The sequence below is a fragment of the Grammomys surdaster genome, unplaced genomic scaffold, assembly GCF_004785775.1.
Source record: "Grammomys surdaster isolate TR1022 unplaced genomic scaffold, NIH_TR_1.0 126271, whole genome shotgun sequence".
In the NCBI taxonomy this organism is placed as follows: Eukaryota; Metazoa; Chordata; class Mammalia; order Rodentia; family Muridae; genus Grammomys; species Grammomys surdaster.
This window is the reverse complement of record NW_021621071.1, coordinates 7,609,756-7,628,668: the sequence shown is the minus strand read 5'-3', so window position 1 is coordinate 7,628,668 and position 18,913 is coordinate 7,609,756. Positions and strand designations below refer to the sequence as shown.

At 44.0% G+C, this 18,913-nt stretch overlaps 1 protein-coding gene across 2 annotated transcripts in view; it reads left to right on the top strand.

Annotated features, from left to right (window-relative positions):
- The window catches only part of Nup107 (nucleoporin 107), a 43,044-nt gene that overhangs the window by 5,131 nt on the left and 19,000 nt on the right, over positions 1–18,913 (top strand). For both annotated transcript variants that reach the window (XM_028759043.1, XM_028759044.1), the window contains exons 5-17: positions 1,159–1,303; positions 4,302–4,405; positions 6,816–6,943; positions 7,538–7,586; positions 11,199–11,270; positions 11,650–11,738; positions 12,517–12,595; positions 14,224–14,337; positions 15,423–15,513; positions 15,623–15,699; positions 17,084–17,143; positions 17,906–18,051; positions 18,165–18,213. In XM_028759043.1, coding sequence (XP_028614876.1) covers positions 1,159–1,303; positions 4,302–4,405; positions 6,816–6,943; positions 7,538–7,586; positions 11,199–11,270; positions 11,650–11,738; positions 12,517–12,595; positions 14,224–14,337; positions 15,423–15,513; positions 15,623–15,699; positions 17,084–17,143; positions 17,906–18,051; positions 18,165–18,213 — 1,203 coding nt within the window. The remainder of the gene's footprint in view (positions 1–1,158; positions 1,304–4,301; positions 4,406–6,815; positions 6,944–7,537; positions 7,587–11,198; positions 11,271–11,649; positions 11,739–12,516; positions 12,596–14,223; positions 14,338–15,422; positions 15,514–15,622; positions 15,700–17,083; positions 17,144–17,905; positions 18,052–18,164; positions 18,214–18,913) is intronic.

The following is an 18,913-nucleotide window of genomic DNA, read 5'->3' as shown; positions in this document are numbered from 1 at the left end:
TAATCCCAGCACTTGGGAGGCAGAGGCAGGTGGATTTCTGAGTTCGAGTCCAGTCTGGTCTACAGAGTGAGCTCCAGGACAGCCAGGGCTACACAGAAAAACCCTGTCTCGAAAAACCAAAAAAAAAAAAAAAAGGAAAAAGAAAGAAAGAAAAAGAAAACAGTTAAAGTTATATTCATCATGAAAATAATTTCAGGTTGTGTAGAGTGATATCATTGGTTAGACATTTGAAATTTATATTATACTATATTATATTACTATATATTATATTGTAACTCTTAAGGCATATTGAACTCCAAATCAAAATGGTTCTGTCTTTGACAGTGTGGATAATTAAAATACTTGGGGAGATTTTGATGCACATACGAAGTTATCTAAAGTAGGTTATTCTGGATGGTCGTTTTGCCTCTTAACCTTGTGTTGTTAGTGCTTAAACTCATCTTTTTTCCTTTTGGGACTCAAAGCCAGGGTCTCAGTGGTGGTGTTTGCCTGATATCCCAGCACTCAGTAGATAGAGGCAGAAGGGTCAGGAGTGCCTGGTCATTCTCAGCAACATAGTACACTGGAGGTGGGCTTCGGCTGCAGAAGACCTGTTGCAAAACAAAATATTTTTAAAGCTGAAAGAATAATTCTCAGATATTAGAGCTGGTGGTTACGAGCACTGACGTCTTGTCTAAAGGATCCTGGTTCAATTCCCAGCACCACATGGTGCTTGTGACCGCTGCAGACCAGGGACCGGGGGTCCAGTGTTCTGGTTTGACCTCTGTGAGCACTGTGCACATAAGTGGCGCATAGACACACATTCAGGCAAAAACAAACATAATATAAAAGTTAAAGAAAACTGTAGCTTGAAGTCTTTTAAAAATGAAAACGTGGTCTGGAGTGATGGCTCAGCAGTTAAGAGCACTGAGTATTCTTCCAGAGGTCCTGAGTTCAATTCCCCGCACCCACATGGTGGCTCACAACCATCTGTAATGGGATCCGATGCCCTTTTCTAGTGTGTCTGAAGACAGCTATAGTTTACTCACATACATAAAATAAATAAATAGATCTTTAAAAAAAATGAAAAACATTTAAGGTGGAAAAAAGCTTTATTCAGTAGTAATTTACCTATTTAATGACAATGGCTTTATTGCTTTCCTTTTTTTTTTTTTTAAGGTGACTAACCTAGATGACAGCAACTGGGCAGCTGCATTCTCATCCCAGCGTTTAGGGTTCTACACAAACACAGAGCACCATAGTATGACCGAGGACGTAAACCTAAGTACTGTCATGCTACGTGAAGACGACCCTGGAGAGGCTGGTAAATGACTTTGAGATTTAAGTAGCTTATTAATTCGATGAGATCAAGGAAACCTGTTCCTGTACATGAAGATGTGATTTTTCCTGGATATAGTGGTACAAACTTGTAATCCAGCACTTGGGAGGCAAAGGCGGATGGATCTCTGTGGGTTTGCGATTGTCCTAGTTTTCCTAGTAATTTCCTGCCTGCTAGACTACAAAGTGGAACTCTCTTCCTACAACTCTGTGTGTGTGTGTGTGTGTGTGTGTGTGTGTGTGTGTGTGTGTGTGTGTTGAGTGATGTAAGTTAAAAAGTACTTTTATTTCAAAATGTTAGATGCTAGAAGTCTAAGATGAAGGTGTTGCCAGGTTAGATCTTTTAAGTCCTGCCCCGCTGCTTGGCTTGCAGGTTACCCCTTTCCTCCCTCATCCTGCTTGGTTCTCCTCCTATATATTGTTAAGCTATTAGTCATGGCCATTTTTTAAATGTGCTTGGATGTTTTGCCTATGTGTGTGTCTGCATACCCATTGCATGCCTACTACCTGTGGAGACCAGAGAAAGGCTTTGTAGCTCCTGGAGCCACAGATGGTTGTGAGCTTCTGTGTGGATGCTGGAATTGTGCTGGGGTCCGTGGAAAAGCAGCCAGTGCTCTTAACTGCCGAGCCATCTCTCCAGCCCCAGTACCTGAGGATTATTATTTTAGCTTTTAAATTTTTTTGTTTTACAACATGTCTTCAGAAGATTAAGAGCTTGTCTTAGCACTCATTTTCAACAGTGTTTTGCCACTTTAATGTAAACAGCAGACTGTCAGGTTGTTAGCCAACTCTCATCTGTAGTTTTTCTTCACTTGGAGAGCTTCTGTTTTTTTAGGTTTGGATTTGACTCTTACATTCTTGATATGCAGAGATCTTGATTTTCAGTTGATTTTCAGACGGCATTCCGACTTGCTGGTTTGGTTGGTTGTCCCTCTTCCCTATGGGAAACGTTACTTGAGTGTAGATGTGTGCCGTGTGTCACTGTGCGGCATTCTTGCCATCCTCCTAACTAGTGCAGGTGATGATCTTAAGTCAGTGTGCGTCAGGTAGCATTCCTAAGTACTAGGTGTGTTGAGTGACTCGGAAGTGCTTTCTGCCTAGTCCGTAAGATGTGGCAGTCCACTTAAAGATCCAGCCTTAAGTATTACACGGGTAAGAGTAGACTATCTGCCCAACCCCCAGTAGCCCATGCTATTAGTACCCATTCTAACTCTGAGTTACCTTGTCGTGATACACTTAAAATATAATTCAGATGGTCTGAAATTGCCCCCATGGGTAGTAATTGATAATACAGAAAATTCTAACTAAGAATTTCAGTTCTCTATAAAGATATAAGAAATTAAAAGTATGCAAGCTGGAATATATAAATTTTAATTTGTATATTAGTATAAAATTCATAGAGTAAAAGGCAGTTGATGCAAATGTGTCCAACTAATATGGAGTAATATTCAAATACATAAAAAGTTCCTAACTAGGTGTGGCTCATGGCTATAAATCCCAGCACATATCCAGATTTATATCTGGATGCTGAGGCAGGAGCATCACTATGAGTTCAAGGTTATCTTAGGCTGCAGAGTGAGACTTTGACTTAAAAAAACACACAGAACAGTTTTTATAATTCTACAGCAAATCATCAGCTCAATGAAAAACAAGCAAAGGACAGTTCTCCAATGAACATAGACAGTGGCAATCCACATGTGAAAGTGGCCCAACATTGCTGAATGGTGCAAACGGGCTAAGTCAGGATGAAGGCGGCGGCCCACAGTAACCTCAGCATTTGAAGTACAAGCAAGAGTAAGAGGTCATGGCTAGCCTTGGCTGTGTAGCAAAATTGTGACAGCCTGGGCCACGTGACACTTAAAGGAACAAAACACCATCAACAAAATGCAGGAAATCACTGTTGCCTATGATGGCACATGCCTTCAGTCCCAGCACTCGGCAGGCAAAGCAGAGGCAGATCTCTGAGTTTCAGGTCTCAGAGTGATTGGTCCATATAGAAAGTTCCAGGTCAGCCAAAGTCATCTAATAATCCTCTCAAAAAGTAAGTGTGTGTGTGTGTGTGTGTGTGTGTGTGTGTGTGTGTGTGTGTGATTTAAACATACTGAGGCCCACAGCACAGTAGCACACTCCTGTAATCTCAGCATTTCAGAGGTGGAGGCAGGAGGATCTTCATCTATGTGTGAGGCCAGCTTGGGCCCCGTGAGACCCTGTCTCGAGGGAGAATACTGTCACTCAGCCTTTATGAGGTACTAAAGTGATTAACCTCACAGAGACATAAAGTAGAACCGTGGTTGGCACAGGTAAGGAAAGTATGGACAAGAGAGTTACTGATTAAAGTTGAGTTTATTTTACAAAACATTGAGTTCTGTGGGTGGCTCTTGGCGGAGGCAACACCACACTGTTATCCATGTACCTAATGCCACTGAACATGCTTACAGACTTAAAAATGTGTGACATGTTGTTTGTTTCTTGTTTAGTTTTGTTTTCGAGACAGGGTTTCTCTGTGTAGCCCTGGCTGTCCTGGAACTCGCTCTGTAGTCCAGGCTGGCCTCGAACTCAGAAATCCGCCTGCCTCTGCCTCCCAAGTGCTGGGATTAAAGGTGTGAGCCATCACCGCATGACTAAACATTTGTAAAGTTTAAAAAAAATGTATGTGTGTGAATACTTTGCCTGAGCATATGGATGTGCACCACAAGTGCCTGGTGCTCTTGCCGTGCAGGAGGCAGCAGCTCTCCTAGACCTGGAGTGACTGTGGGTGGGTGTGAGCTCCTGTGTGGTGTGCGTACTGGGGACCAAACCTGGCTCCTCTACAAGGACATCATGTGCTCTCGACCACCGAGCCATCCAAGCCCCACATCACTAGTTCTTAGAAAGAGAGTTGTGGAAAGAGGGAAAGATTTGTAGTTATCTTTGTGGCCTTAACTGAAAAGAATTTCTTAATGTATGTTACTGACTTTATGTTCCCTTCGTTCCCTGCGTTTTAGCATCCATGAGTATGTTCTCTGATTTCCTGCAGTCTTTCTTGAAGCACTCTTCAACCACCGTCTTTGATCTCGTAGAAGAGTATGAAAACATCTGTGCTAGTCAGGTAAGTCAAGTATGTCCCGTGCTCAGTCAGCTTAAGTGCTTGGAGTGTTTTCGTCTCTTTGGAGAAGAAAAGGAATCTGTTCTTTAGAAAGGAAGTTGGAGGCTAGAGAGACAGCTTAGTGAGAAAAGGCCTTACTCTGCAAACATGGAGGCCTGCGTTCAGATTCCCAGCACCCCAGAGCTGTGGGAGCAACAGGACAGATCCAGGAAGCCGTTCACTGACATAACAGGGGCACCCCGTGGCAGGATACTGATGATGAGGGAGGGCGTCCGTGCACATGTGGGAGCAGGGACGCTGGTTCTCCAGCTCTCCTTCAGCTTTGCCGTGAGCCTGAAGCTGCTCTTTATAAAACAAGGAGCCCCACTTCAGAAAACGCTCACATGTGAGAACAAGCAAAGTCGGCTTGGGACGTGTTTGCCACACAAGTCTGAGGGCCTGAGTTCCTACATGGCAGGGGTGCGGGGTAGAGGGGGTTGGGAGGAGCAGTGTTAAGAGAATGTCAGGGTAGAGGCAGATGGATTGCTTATTGGCTGGCCAGCCTAGTCTGTCAGTGAGCTCCAGGTTCAGGAAAGACACTCTCAAAAATTATGGTGGTAAACTGGGTCTAATGGCGCTTGCCTTTAATTCCAGCACTTGGGAGGCAGAGGCAAGCTGATCTCTGTGAGCTCAAGGCCAGTCAGGGCTGTACGCTGAGACACAGTCTCAATTAATAAATAAGATGGAGACCTCTGACGTCCACATGCGTGCACACACTCTTTACACACCCTCACAGATGTGCAAATACACAACACATATATCTCAAAAGTCAGAATGAATACACACATACACACTCACACATGCACACACACACATGCACACACACACAAACATATAGTTTTTTCTGTTGCTTTTGTTTTTCAAGACAGGGTTACTTTGTGTAACAGAGCCCTGGCTGTCCTGGACTCGCTTTGTCGACCAGACTGGCCTCGAACTCACAGAGATCTGCCTGCCTCTGCCTCCTCAGCACTGGAATTAAAGGTGTACACCATTGGTGCCACTGTATCTTTTAGCATTTAATAGTTTTGGGTTTGTTTGTTTGTTCTGTTGGTTTCTATGCACTTCCCTGTATTGTAGAAGAATGTCAGGTCTGGGCTGGACAGGGTCTCAGGTGTTTAGATCAGACTGCTCTTTCGGAGGACCTGAGTTCAATTCCCAGCATCCATTTGAGTAGTGCTCAACCACCTGAAACTCCAGATCCAGTGCGACCCAACTCCTCTAGCCTCTGTGTGCAACTCCATCCCTGCGGACATTTCTCAACACAGACACAAACAAACCCGTAATTAATTAAAAATAAACCTAAAAAAAGTGTCAGGTCTTCTGGAACTGAAGTACAGACAGTTATGACTGCTCTGTGGGTGCTGGGAATTGAACCCAGATCCTGTGGAAGAACCACTGAGCCATGTCTCCAGCTTCTAACATTTTATAGTTTTAAACATTGTTTTAGTGTATGAAAGAGAGCATTTGTGTGGAGGTCAGAGGACAGCTTGTGGGAGTCGGCTCTCCCTTCACTGCAGATCAGGTCCACAGTCTTGACAGAAAGTAGGTTTCCCACTGGACCATCTCATCAGCCCTCAATTGAGGATTCCATAAATGATTGATGTACAGAGGTCACTTTTCCTAAGCACTAGTCTTCAGATAGAGCATGTCTTCTGTGGGTGCTTTCTGACAGGGTGGGTAGTGAGTGTGAGTCTTGTATTCTAGTGAGGATGACAATGTCTCAGTCCCCTTAGGTGTGCTACTCAGGACCTCTAACAGATTTCCTTTGCCTCCAGTCCCAAAGCTTCCTGCTAAACAATTTTGTATGAGTTTCAAGGAAAATATTTGGGTAGTTTTCATTAGATTCTTGTATCCCCAAAATTTAGTGATCAGTCCCCAAAAGGGTTCTAGATCACTAAATTAGAGAAAGGAAGAACTTTGTTGACATTTTGTTTAGAAATAATGTATTTTGGTACCAATCTTTAAGAATTTTATTTTCTTGGTTTGTCATGTCATAAATTTTTCAGACATAATTTTAAGATAAGTTATTGTTATTGATTTATACAACTTTGTAAGGTAAATTTAACTTATCCTCTGGGAAGATATGTGGGGAGAAGAACATACATACCTGTGGGTAGTGTTGTTGACTCTGAAGATTAAAGTGTATTAAGCTTTTATGTATATTCACGTAAATATATCTTGCTCAAATTAGCATCATTTCTTGTAAGGATGTTACACTGCATTCTATTAAAAACCATAGCTAGTTAGGAAAATGTACATGCTTGTGTATATATACTGTACAAGATTCCTGTTAGCACTCTGTAGTCAATGCAGAGATACTAGTAACTCAGAATTGTAGACAAGCGGCCTCTTTGCATCTGTGTTTTTCATGTAGGTGAATATCCTGAGTAAAATAGTGAGCCGAGCGACGCCGGGCCTGCAGAAGTTCTCCAAGACAGCCAGCATGCTCTGGCTGCTTCAGCAGGAGATGGTCACCTGGAGGCTGCTCGCCTCTCTGTACAGGTAACGCTGTGTGGGACTCACACAACCTGGAAGTGAGAGGAACAGAAGCTAACAAGCCAGTTAGGCAATTAATTCAATGTTAGTGAGGGGTGGGCTTAGGATAGGTTTTGCTAATCTTGGGATTTATCATTTCTAACACTTCAGGTGTGGGACGAAGAAGAGGGACCATCAAGTCATAAAGCTGGTAGCTACAAATGTGTCAGTCTGTAGCCAGACAAAGTACAATACTCCTGTAATCCCAGGAGGCTGAGGCTGAACGTTTGAGGCAAGCCTGGGCCGCAGAAAGTAGGAAAGACAGAGACCTGGTGGCTTTGGGTTTTATTATGCAATACTGAAAGAAAATCATGACTAATTATGCCATATGAAAAATTTGCGTGCCCTTAGGTGCCATTAAGGCTACGGTAGTGGTTGCCGGTTGTGTTCAGGTGTTGGTACTAGGGTGATCACGTAGTTACTGCTTACTTCCTCCATTCAGTGTGATGATGGAGTTCACTGCACCTCATTGGTTCCTGCCTAGTAGAGTGTGGGATGGCTTAAAAGGTGGCTTCTTGCGTTTTTGTAAAGTAAAGCTTTTTCATTTTGTATTTTCCCCAGAGACAGAATACAGTCTTCATTGGAAGAGGAGAATATGTTTGCAATTGCTGTAAGTTTTCTATTAATTTTTCCATCACAGATTTGTTTTCCACTGTAGTTTGGAGATTTGATTTTTCAACCCTCCGTTTGCATTTCCCCATTTAAAAGATTTACAAATACAGAAATGATGCTCAAAGTAATCAAATATTTATTTATACTTATTGGTAAGGGTAAAAGTTCTTTCTATCCCTCTAATTATTTAATGTAATAACTTGGTTTTACATCCTACTAGATGTTTTCTGTGCATTCTATACATACACACATAATCAGACTATTCTTGAATAATTTGTTCTGTTTTGTTTTCCTTTTTTGAGACAGGTTGTAGTTTTTGTAGTCCAGATGGCCTCAAAGTCACCACCCTTCTGTCTTCCCTATCGGTGTACGCCTACACACCACACCACTTTGTATTGTTTTTATTAATTTATTTACTATTGGGCATTTTTGAGACAGACTCCCGAAGTATAAACTGGCCTAGACCAGTCTGTCGGGTCAGAACTGCCAGGATGATGAGGGAGTAGATGGCACCCAGTCAGGCCTCATGGATGCCAGGCAAGTCTGCCAGCTGCACTGCATCCCAGCACATAGTTATAGTTTTGCTTTTAAAAAAAATTCATTAGTACCAGGCGGTGGTGGCGCACGCCTTTAATCCCAGCACTTGGGAGGCAGAGGCAGGTGGATTTCTGAGTTCCAGGCTGGCCTGGTCTACAGAGTGAGTTCCAGGACAGCCAGGGCTGCACAGAGAAACCTTGTGTCAAAAAAAACAAAAAACAAAAAACAAAAAAAAGAAAGAGAGAGAGAGAGAGAGAGAGATATCAGGCCTGTGTACAGCCTGCACAGCCTGAAGGATCGCTGCGTGGTCTCTGGAGAACGGTTTACTGACGGACGGGCAATTCAGACTTTTATCTCTGAGATGTTTTCTCCAAAGTATAAAGGACAAGACTGAAGATATAATTGCAGTTAACATAATTAACTGTTGTAGATTATTTTACTTCTCTATTTTGGTGGCAACTGTCTCGTTTTAATATATAAATTCTTGGCCACTGGTAAGAAAGAAGTTTTTGTGTTTGCTGACAGTTGGAAGGGGACTGGAAACAAGTCCATGGTCTTTTTGGTTTTTATTTCTTTTGGCTTCTCTTAACTTTCTGTAGTTTATTGTCATAATAGATTGTAATGATAGCTTTCCTAATACTGCGTTATTTCTGTTAAGATGGGTCATGTGGCGTTCCTATATGTACCTCTAGATTTTATTAGGCACACTATTTAGGACTTGAAGGTTTGTGGTCTATTTCTATAACATTCTCATATAATCTTCATGTATAGGATTGTGGAGATTCTTTAGAACAAGTTCAGAAAAAGTCTTTTTTTTTTTTTGGTATATGTTTTTTGTTGAAGAGTGTGCAGATTAGCTTGTTCACTGAAGCATGAGCAGAAGTGTCTGTGGAAGCAGTGCCTTCGAGGGCCAGGCTTGTCGTTGCTGCTGCTGGCTTCTCTCTCCTACCCCAGAGATCCACCCCTAACTGCTCTCTTTGCTTTTGGTTATAGTTTCTGAGGTAAGGTCTAGCGTAGGCACAGCTCCAAATTGTTTAAATTATTTTATCATTCTATGGAAGTGTTTTACCAGCATATATGTCTGTGTACCACATGTGTGCCTGAGAATTCCCTGGAACTGGAGTTCCAGTGGATAATTAGCCCCCTTGTGGGTGGATGATGGAAACAAACTCATGTCCTTTAGAAGAGCAGCCAGTGGCCTTCACTGCTGGGCCAGCCCTCTCTCCAGACCCAGTATTCTAGATATTAAGGCATGTGTCCCTCTCATAAGGTATCGTATTACTAGAGACTTAATCAAGTATTCTGTTACACTGGTCTCATATTTTTCTTGTAAGTAAAACTTTTTTTTTTTTTTGAGACCTATGTGTTGGCCTGTGTGTATGTCTCTGTACCACATGTGTGTCTGGTGCTTGCTGAGGTCACAAGAGCATTCTGGATCCCCAGGAACGGAAGTTAGGTTGTGAGCCTCATCAGAATGCCAGGAATCGAACCCTGGTCCTCTGCAAGAGCAACATGTGTTCCTGATTGCCAAGCCATGTCTCCAGCCTCTGCTTTTGTTTTTAGCCAGGTTTTACTCAGTAGCCTAGGCTGACTCATAATCTAATCCTCCTGCCTCGGCTTCTTAAATACTGGGATTACAGGTGTGTACCCCTGACCTGGCTTTAAAGTCAGTTTCAGACGCCTTGGGTAGCACTTAGGTTTTATTGTCTGTTAGCTTCTGCTGTTTTAAATGAAAGTAAGTTCTGAAATACTGATTTCTGACATGGTAACATGGCTACAACCAACTCTGTGTAATTTGGAGATGGAGCTGTTTGTTAGTTTGTCTGTTTGAGGATAGGTCTTGCCTTGTAAACCTGGGTGGCTGGAATTCTTGACACCCCGACTTTGTCAACCTTCCTGCTGCTGATATCATAGGCCTACACCACCAAACCATAACCAGCAGTCTTTTCCTTCTCTCCATGTGCATGCCTGCATTTCCCTTAGATCTGTGGAAATGGGAGATTTTATTTTCACGAAGTACTGGGGGTAGACTCGAGTTTGTTCATGTCAGGCTAACACTGTGTGACACTAAGCTGTGTGCCAGCTCACAGGCAGACTGTCAGGCTAACACTGTGTGACACTAAGCTGTGTGCCAGCTCAGACACAAGCATAAAGATACAAGTAGAACAAACTAAACTGTCGGGTAAGAAGTAAACAGTGTGTAGTTTCAATTTTATTTACTTATTTAGGTTTTTCAGTACAGGGTTTCTCTGTGTAGCCCTGGCTGTCCTGATCTGTAGACTATGCTGGCCTCGGTCTGCCCCACAAATGCTATGATGAAAGTATGTCATCACCATTACATACCTGGCTTCAGAAATCATTTTTAGTCTTGATTTTGTTTGTTTGTTTGTTTGTTTGTTTTTCGAGACAGGGTTTCTCTGTGTAACCCTGGCTGTCCTGGAACTCACTCTGTAGACCAGGCTGGCCTCGAACTCAGAAATCTGCCTCCCAAGTGCTGGGATTAAAGGTGTGCGCCACCACTGCCCAGCAGTCTTGATTTCTTTGTTTTTTGTTTGTTTGTTTTTTGTTTGTTTGTTTGTTTGTGTGTGTGTGCCTTGTGTGTTTTTTGGTTCATTTTTGTTTGTTTGTTTTTGTTGTTGTTTTTTTTTTAAATGTGCATTGGTGTTTTGCCTTCACACATGTCTGTGGATATCTGTGGAGTTACAGGCAGTTGGGAGCTGCCATGTAGATGCCGGGATTTGGACCTGGGTCTGCTGGAAGAGCAGTTAGTACTCTTAACCACTGAGCCATCTCTCCAGCCCGTATGAATACTTTTTTAAGAATATGTATACAGCCAGGCATGGTGATACACACCTATAATACACGAGTCGGGAGACAGAGGCAAGCAGGTCTCTGTGGGCTCCAGGCCACCCAGGGCTACACGGTGAGACCCTGTCTAAAAACAAAAGAGAAGGCCCCGTAAAGCAAAGGGTAAATAATACACAGATTGTTAAAGGTGCTCATTTGTAACTGGCCTTGGTTTTGAAGTCATCTGAGATCGTCCTCTTTCCTCCCTTTCCTGTGTCTGTCACAGGGTATTAATGCCAGCGAGAAGACAGTTGTGGAAGCGCTGTTTCAGAGGGACTCACTGGTGCGGCAGAGCCAGGTGCAACCGAATTCTTAAATTCTTTCTTTTAGAGTCATGGAGAAAAGGCAAATGACTTTTTAACCTAAAATCTTTTCTTAATTTTCTTTTTCATTTACTTGATTTTTTCTTATTTGTAATTAAAAGAAATGTGGAACGTTGTTCTATAACTTTTAAATAACAGCCTTTTTGTGTTTCCAAGGCTAGACTATTACAAATACCATTAGTCCTATGTGAAGTACTGTTTATTGTTGTATGTTTGTGTATCTTAATAAAGTAAAAATCGTGGCTGGAAAAAGTTATTTGATATCAGAAACTTCAGATAAGGATGGATGGAAGGATACTAAAAGCAAAGCAATTTGGAGTTGGAGAGACCTTTCTCCTTTTGTCTCTTTCCTAGTTGGTGGTGGACTGGCTGGAGAGCACTGCCAAAGATGAGATTGGAGATTTCTCCGACAATATTGAGTTTTATGCAAAATCAGTATATTGGTAAGTTACTGGGCCTTTGTATTATTTTATCTTAAGAATACTTTTTATGCCGGGCAGCGGTGGTGCACACCTGTAAGCCCAGCGCTTGGGATGCAAAGGCAGGTGGATTTCTTGAGTTCCAGGCCAGTCAGGGCTACATAGAGAGACCCTGTCTCAAAAAAGAGAAGAAAAGGCACTATTGAGGAAATAAGTGGGCATCTGGAAGGACACCCAGTGCTTAAGAGCACCCGTGCTCTTCCAGAACCCCTGAGCTCCATCCTCAGTACCCACATTGGACGGTTTGCAGCCTCCGGGAACTCCAGCTCCTGGAACTCCAGCTCCTGGAACTCCAGCTCCATCTTCTGGGCTTATCTTTTTTCTTAAATACTGAAACAAATGGGAGCTGACAGGTGCGGTGGCACGCACCTTTAGTTCCAGAACCAGGAGGCAGAGGCCAGTGAGTCTCAGGTCCAGGCCAGCTGGTCTACAGAGTGCGTTCCTGACCATCCAGGACCACACAGACAACACAATAAAAGGCAGAGACTTAGACAGATGCAGGCTGTGACTGGCCACCGAAGCATGACAAGGAGTGCACCGTCCTCCCTCATCTGAGGCAAACTGTCTGTCTGTGTTAGGGACTCTGGATTTTTCTACATTTGTTGTTGTTTGTTTTTTTCCTTGTTTTGAACACACAGGTATTTTTGTGGGGTGTGTTTTTGTTTTGATGATGTTGTTATCTAGAAAATAAATAAATAGTATTCAGATTGCCCCTTTAGAAAACTGGTATTTCTTTTTTCAGGGAAAATACCCTCCACTCCTTAAAGCAGCGTCAGCTACTGTCTTACATAGGAAGTACTCGTCCTCTTGTCACTGAACTGGTAAGTTCCTGGTTAGGGTGACTGCTACTGTGATGAGACCATGGCCAGAGCAACTCAGGGAGGAAAGGGTTTATTCAGCCTATGCTTCCACATCGCTGTTGGGGAACCTGGAGGCAGGAGCTGATACAGAGCGGAGGGTGCTGCTTACTGCCCTGCTCCCATGGCTTACTCAGCCTGCTTTCTTACAGAATCCAGCATCTCTAGCCTAGGGGTGGCCCCACCCACAGTGGGCTGGGCCCTCCCATCAATCACTAAGAAAGTGCCCCACAGCTGGATCTTACAGAGGCCTTTCCTCACTGAGGTTCCCTCCTCTCAGATGACTGAGCTTGTGTCAGTTAGAAGTAGCCAGAACAGTAAGTGCTCTTGGAAGTGAAAGTTGACTTTAAAGATAAGTCATATCCTTTCTTTAGTCACATTAAAATCATTTTTGTTTGAAATTTATTGTGATTGTATGTGCTATTTGTCACTAAATGTTCAAAAAACACACTAAAATTGTACATAAGAGTAATGGTTTTAGAAATTCTGTGGAAATTTGTGTTTTTCATGATTGATTTTTTCTCTGTGCATATGTATATTTGTGTGTGAGGACATGTGCACTTGTGAGTACAGGTGCCTACACAAACCAGAAGAAGCTACAGGGCCTCCTGGACTTACAGGCGGTGTGAGCCACCCATCCTGGGTGCTGGGAACCTAGCTCAGGTTTTCCGAAGAACAGAACTTCTGATTAACTGCAGAGCCATCTCTCCAGCCTCACTTTTGGTGTTTTGTTTGTTTGTTTGTTTGTTTGTTTAGTGCATGCATGCGTGTGCGTGTGTGCATGTGTGTATGTGTGTGTATGTGTGTGTCACCCCATCTGGCTTTGAACTTGAGACCCTCCCCCTGCCTTCTGAGTACTCTGGGATACTTTTCCTTGTTCATTAGTGACTAGTATGTAGTTATGTAGTTGGCTTTGTTGTTTTGGTTGTTTGTGAAGGGCTGGGTGTTGTATTTGTTTGGTTGTGTCTGCTCTCCTGAGGACTGAGCCCAGGTGGGCAGCCTGTCCACCGCTGAGCTATACTCCAGCTCCCTTGTGGTTTACATGAGAGTCGTCTCAAACTGAGCACTGAGTGAGCTCTCCTGCTGTTCTCAGAAGGTTAGGGATAGGTCACAGTCTCCATGTACTAGTAACCATGGTCTCTAGTCACAGTCCTTCGGGTTTTCCTTTGTGTCTGTTCATTTTCTAAGTCTATTCTCTGTACAGTGAGGGAATAAGCTCAAGTAATGCAGTGTTACCTCACCCAGCTGGCTAAGGTGGTGCTATCCTGAGCTGACTAGGCGCAGACTGTATTGGGCCAACAAACTCTATTTGAGGTGGGGGAGCAGCAGACAAACAGGCCCATTAGGAACCCTTCCTTCTCTTTATTAGCAGATTTGAAAGTCATTCACTTGTGTATGTACATTCCATGGAGTCATCATGACACATGGTCTTATGATGTGTGTAGGAGCATGTAGGGCCAGCGCTGTAGCTTACAGTCTCAGCAGTAGAGCTGTGCCAACTGGATCCCTAGCACCGTGACCCACTGAGGTAGAGAAATGTTCAATGGATGTAGTTCTGAGTATGTCCCGTTCATGGGGGCTGTTTCTTGTAGGACCCCGACGCTCCCATTAGACAGAAAATGCCACTCGATGACCTGGACAGAGAAGATGAGGTCAGACTGCTGAAGTACCTCTTCACTCTCATCCGGGCTGGGATGACAGAAGAGGTGAGCGACGTGACCCTGCTGATGAGCCTTGAAGAGTCTTGGTGGCCCGCTGTGCTTCTTCAACGCCGTGGTCCCCTCCAGTGTCCTGCCCTACCCTCGCACACGGCTGTGATTTCCGAGCAGTGCCCTCTGGTTTCCGGAGCTCATGGCAAATTCTTCAGCAGCCCAGCCTTTGCCTTGTTCCGGTCACAGCCTTTTTTCCTTCTCGTGTTTAAGGGTGACAGACACCAGGTGATACTCCTTACACACTTAAGACTGCTGCCTCTCCCATTTCCCTGGCTGCTGAATTTAAGGAAATGTCAGTGGATTAAATGAGTGATAGATCTCATTATAGAGGTGGGATTTTGTTTGTTTTTTGTTTTGTTCGTTTGGTAGGTTTGGTTTTTCAAGACAGGGTTTCTCTGTGTAATCCTGACTGTTCTGGAACTCATTCTGTGCTGGTACTAAAGCCATGCATCAGTACCATAGCCTGATTTACAGAGATTTGTTTGTTTGTTTATTTTTGTTTGTTTGTTTTTCGAGACAGGGTTTCTCTGTGTAGCTCTGGCTGTCCTGGAACTCACTCTGTAGACCAGGCTAGCCTCGAACTCAGAAATCCACCTGCCTCTGCCTCCCAAGTGCTGGGATTAAAGGCATATGCCACCACTGCCCGGCAACAGAGATTTTTTTTATAATAGCTTTTTATTCCATAAATAATGGTCCATCCAATCCATTTATTTTTAGTAACACTTCATGTTAGTGAGCAAGTGCCATAGTGCCCTGTTAGTGAGGCTAACATGAAGGAAGAAGGGACTGTTAGGACAGTAAGGGGCTCAGGAAAGAGCTCAGTTGGTACAGTGCTTGCCTCACATGTGTGGAGCCCAGGTTCGATCCCTGGCCCTGACAAAAGAAAGAGGGAGCAGCCTCAGCCACACAGCTGTGGGTCAAGTGGGATGCCGTTGCCGGTTGCCTCCTCCGTCATCCCCTGGGATACTGGTACCACTTGGTAGCTAGTCTTGTCATACTGGGTTTGCTTTACAACAAAGCACAGTGCTTTTCAGGTCTGTACTAATGATGTCACTAACCATTCCTTCTGGTTTCTGAAGGCACAACGGCTCTGTAAACGGTGTGGCCAAGCATGGCGAGCCGCAACCCTGGAAGGCTGGAAACTGTACCATGACCCTAATGTGAATGGAGGTATGTTGGCTGTGGAGGTAGTTAGCTCTGTATGCTTCTGTTAGTTTCCTTCTAGGAGTGACTGAGATCCTTCATTTTAAATGGTGGCTTTCCCTTTTCTCTTCTGTAGGGACAGAGCTAGAACCTGTTGAAGGCAATCCATATAGACGGATCTGGAAGATTAGTTGCTGGAGAATGGCTGAAGATGTAAGATAATGAACACTCCCTGAGATCTCCATCCTGTTTAATTAAATGACGGTGTGCTGAGGAGCTACGAGTGTTCAGTGAGCATGAGAGAGGCTGTAGTCAAGCTAGGAGTAGGCCCTATGACTTAGCAGAATTGCAGACGCTCGGTACTAAGAGTTAAATGTGACTGTGAGGCTGAAGCGCTGTGGACGAAACATGCCAGCTTCTCAGACAACGTCACACTTAACTCTTTAAAGCTTAGTAGATTTGGGATGTTGAGAATGAAGACTCAGGAGATAAAGGTGCATCCCTAGGTCGGGAAGCTTGAGCTGTGGGAGGTCCGTGAGGCTGCAGAGAAAGCTCATGAAGGAAGAACCAGTCCTGTGTGACATGAGGAACACATTCCTAAAGTCACCACAGAATGCAGGATCATGCAGGAAGTCTCACAGGGTTTGTACGTGAGTGGGGTTACAAGAGAGTGATTTGAGATGCTGTCAGTGATGCAGAGAGTGAATAAAAGCAGGAGCCGGAGAGATGGCTCAGAAAGTAAAGGCACTGCCGCACAGGCTTGACGGCCTTATTGGAGGAGACAGAGGACAGAGGCGCACATCTGTATGCTCCACACACACAGTAATAATTGTGTTGAAATGAAAACTAAAGGGCTTTAGAGGCAATGAATGCAGACTTTTGCATCGGTCAAACACTTGATAAAAATGTAGCAGTACAATAAACTGGGCACTTTTCTTTAAAGACCTGGAATTTGCTTGTTGAATTAGGTGTCAGAGAATTGAGAGTGAGAATATTTAAGAAGGGTAGCACAGCCATGCAAACTGGATGTGGTGTAACTGAAATCACAGACGTGAGGGGCTTGTTAGATTACCCAGCCACTAAGGGATACGGGCTGCCTGTTGATGGCCCTGGAGGAGTAGAAAGGGGAGTCTCCAGAGTCGCTTATTTGATGACAAGAAATGCTGACACTCCGATGACAGAGCCTTAAAATAAATTGGGTAAGGTTGTGGTTGTCACTGTGCTTTGGATGCAAAGCAGTGACTCCTGAGCTTGGCCTTGTCCCCAGGCCAGCATGGCCAGGCATTGCTGCTGAGACCCCCGGACAAGAGAGCACCTACCTAGGCTGGTTCTGTGTATCTACTGTAGGGGACCAGAGCCACCATTGCAATGGCCTTGTGTGCTCTCTGTATTTGAGAGTTAATGTTTGATTGTTTTTCTCTGAAGATTTTGGAATTATCAAAATAAAAAGTCCCTCCTGCTGCCCTAGATCAGTCACCGACAGTCACTGGATGTCACTTAAGAACTAAGTGACTAGGATCCATCCAGAAGAATTATGAAGAGACTTACACACTAGGAAAAGTAATAACCACCAACCTTCTTACCCGTTGTGTTTTAGGAACTTTTTAATAAATATGAAAGAGCGATTTACGCAGCACTGAGTGGGAATCTTAAGCAGGTATGCAGTGTGGTAATGTTTAACTCTTTCTATGGAATAAAACCAAATACGTCAGTGTTCTCACAGTCGTGTATAGCAGACTCACGCTGCTTTCTAAAAGCCTCCAGGCCAGAGACCATCAGAAAGCGGGACAGTGACAGCCTGCTGCCTTTGACACGACCCACATATGTGTGGTGGTCATTTTTCTGTTTCTGGGTATGGTTTTTGATTGTTAGCTTGTTTCTGTTGTTACTTTGTTGTAGTTTCTTGATAAGTAGCTCATTCTGGCTCACACTTGCTTTTTCTTGCTGTAATGTTTTTATTTGGGTTTTGAGACTAGGGTCTTGCTTTGTAAATCAGGCTGCCCTGGAGCTCATTGCCCTTCCACCCCAGCCTCCTCGGCGGAGGGATTGTAGGCCTGCACTTGGCTCTTATGAAGAATCACAGCACCTGTGTCCTGTTGACTCCTGTACCCAGAGTCTATGTAGAAATGCAGGGCTGACACAGTGCTGCGTGGGCTTAAATCCATGTACGAGTTCCCCAGAGCTTTTGTTGTGCATGCTTCTACAGCTGTTCTGATGCACACTCCAATGATTTGAAATACCCTTTGATAGTAGAATGCAATGTGACTGAATTTGGTATGGAAGAAGTCTTCACCACAGAAACGTCTAAGAAGTTCTAGTTTGGGAGAAGGGTTATTAAAGTTTGTAGTCAGTGGGCAATTGGTTTTCCTTTCTTTTTTTCTGACTGTACCTGTGTTTCTCTTTTGGAATGGATGAAAAGCTCCTTCCGGTCTGTGACACCTGGGAAGACACAGTGTGGGCCTACTTCCGGGTGATGGTGGACAGCCTGGTGGAGCAGGAGATCCGGACGTCAGTGATGACGCTCGATGAAGCCGAGGAGCTCCCTCGAGAGTACATGGAAGCCAAGTGAGTGGGGCTGCCGGCGGGCACGGTGGCGGTCACTGCGGGGAGCGGGGTTGCACTGCACACAGAAATCACGTTGTCACTTCTGTCCCTTTTTGTTTTCTCCTCTTTTGAAGTTGGACCTTAGAGAAAGTTTTTGAAGAACTTCAAGCCACTGATAAAAAGGTAAGTGTTAACATAGCCCTGTTCCATGTAGTGTATGAAATGAACTGTGGAAATCTCCTTTCTCATCTTTTCCTGTCTGCTATCAAAATAAGAGACCTCAAAAATAATATTTATTGGATAGGGCCTGGTGGTCTGTGTGTAATCCTAGCACTCAGAAGGCTGAGACAGCATCCTCGCCATGATTTCTAGATGTTTGGGCAATATAGTAAGATCCTGTCTCAAAACAAAATGAAAAACATTTTTTTGTTTTTGTTTTTTTGGTTTGGTTTTTCGAGACAGGGTTTCTCTGTGTGGCCCTGGCTGTCCTGGAACTCACTCTGTAGACCAGGCTGGCCTCGAACTCAGAAATCTGCCTGCCTCTGCCTCCCAAGTGCTGGGATTAAAGGCATGCGCCACCACCGCCCAGCGAAAAACATTTTTTAGTGGGTTTTTGTTTTGGTTTTTTCAGTAACTAATGTATATATGTACTTGAAACGATAAAACAATTTAATAGTTGCCAGTGAGGCCTGTGTAACTCCTTCAGGCCTCTCATCTTGTACCCTCAGACAGTGAACATGCCACACATACACACTGCACCTTTCTCCTAGCCTTCCAAGTCCAAGTCCAAGTACACGCTGTGGGTGCTAAGGTACAGGGTTAGACAGCACTGTGGATGCTGAGGTACAGTGTTAGGAGCTGTGGGTGCTGAGGTACAGTGTTA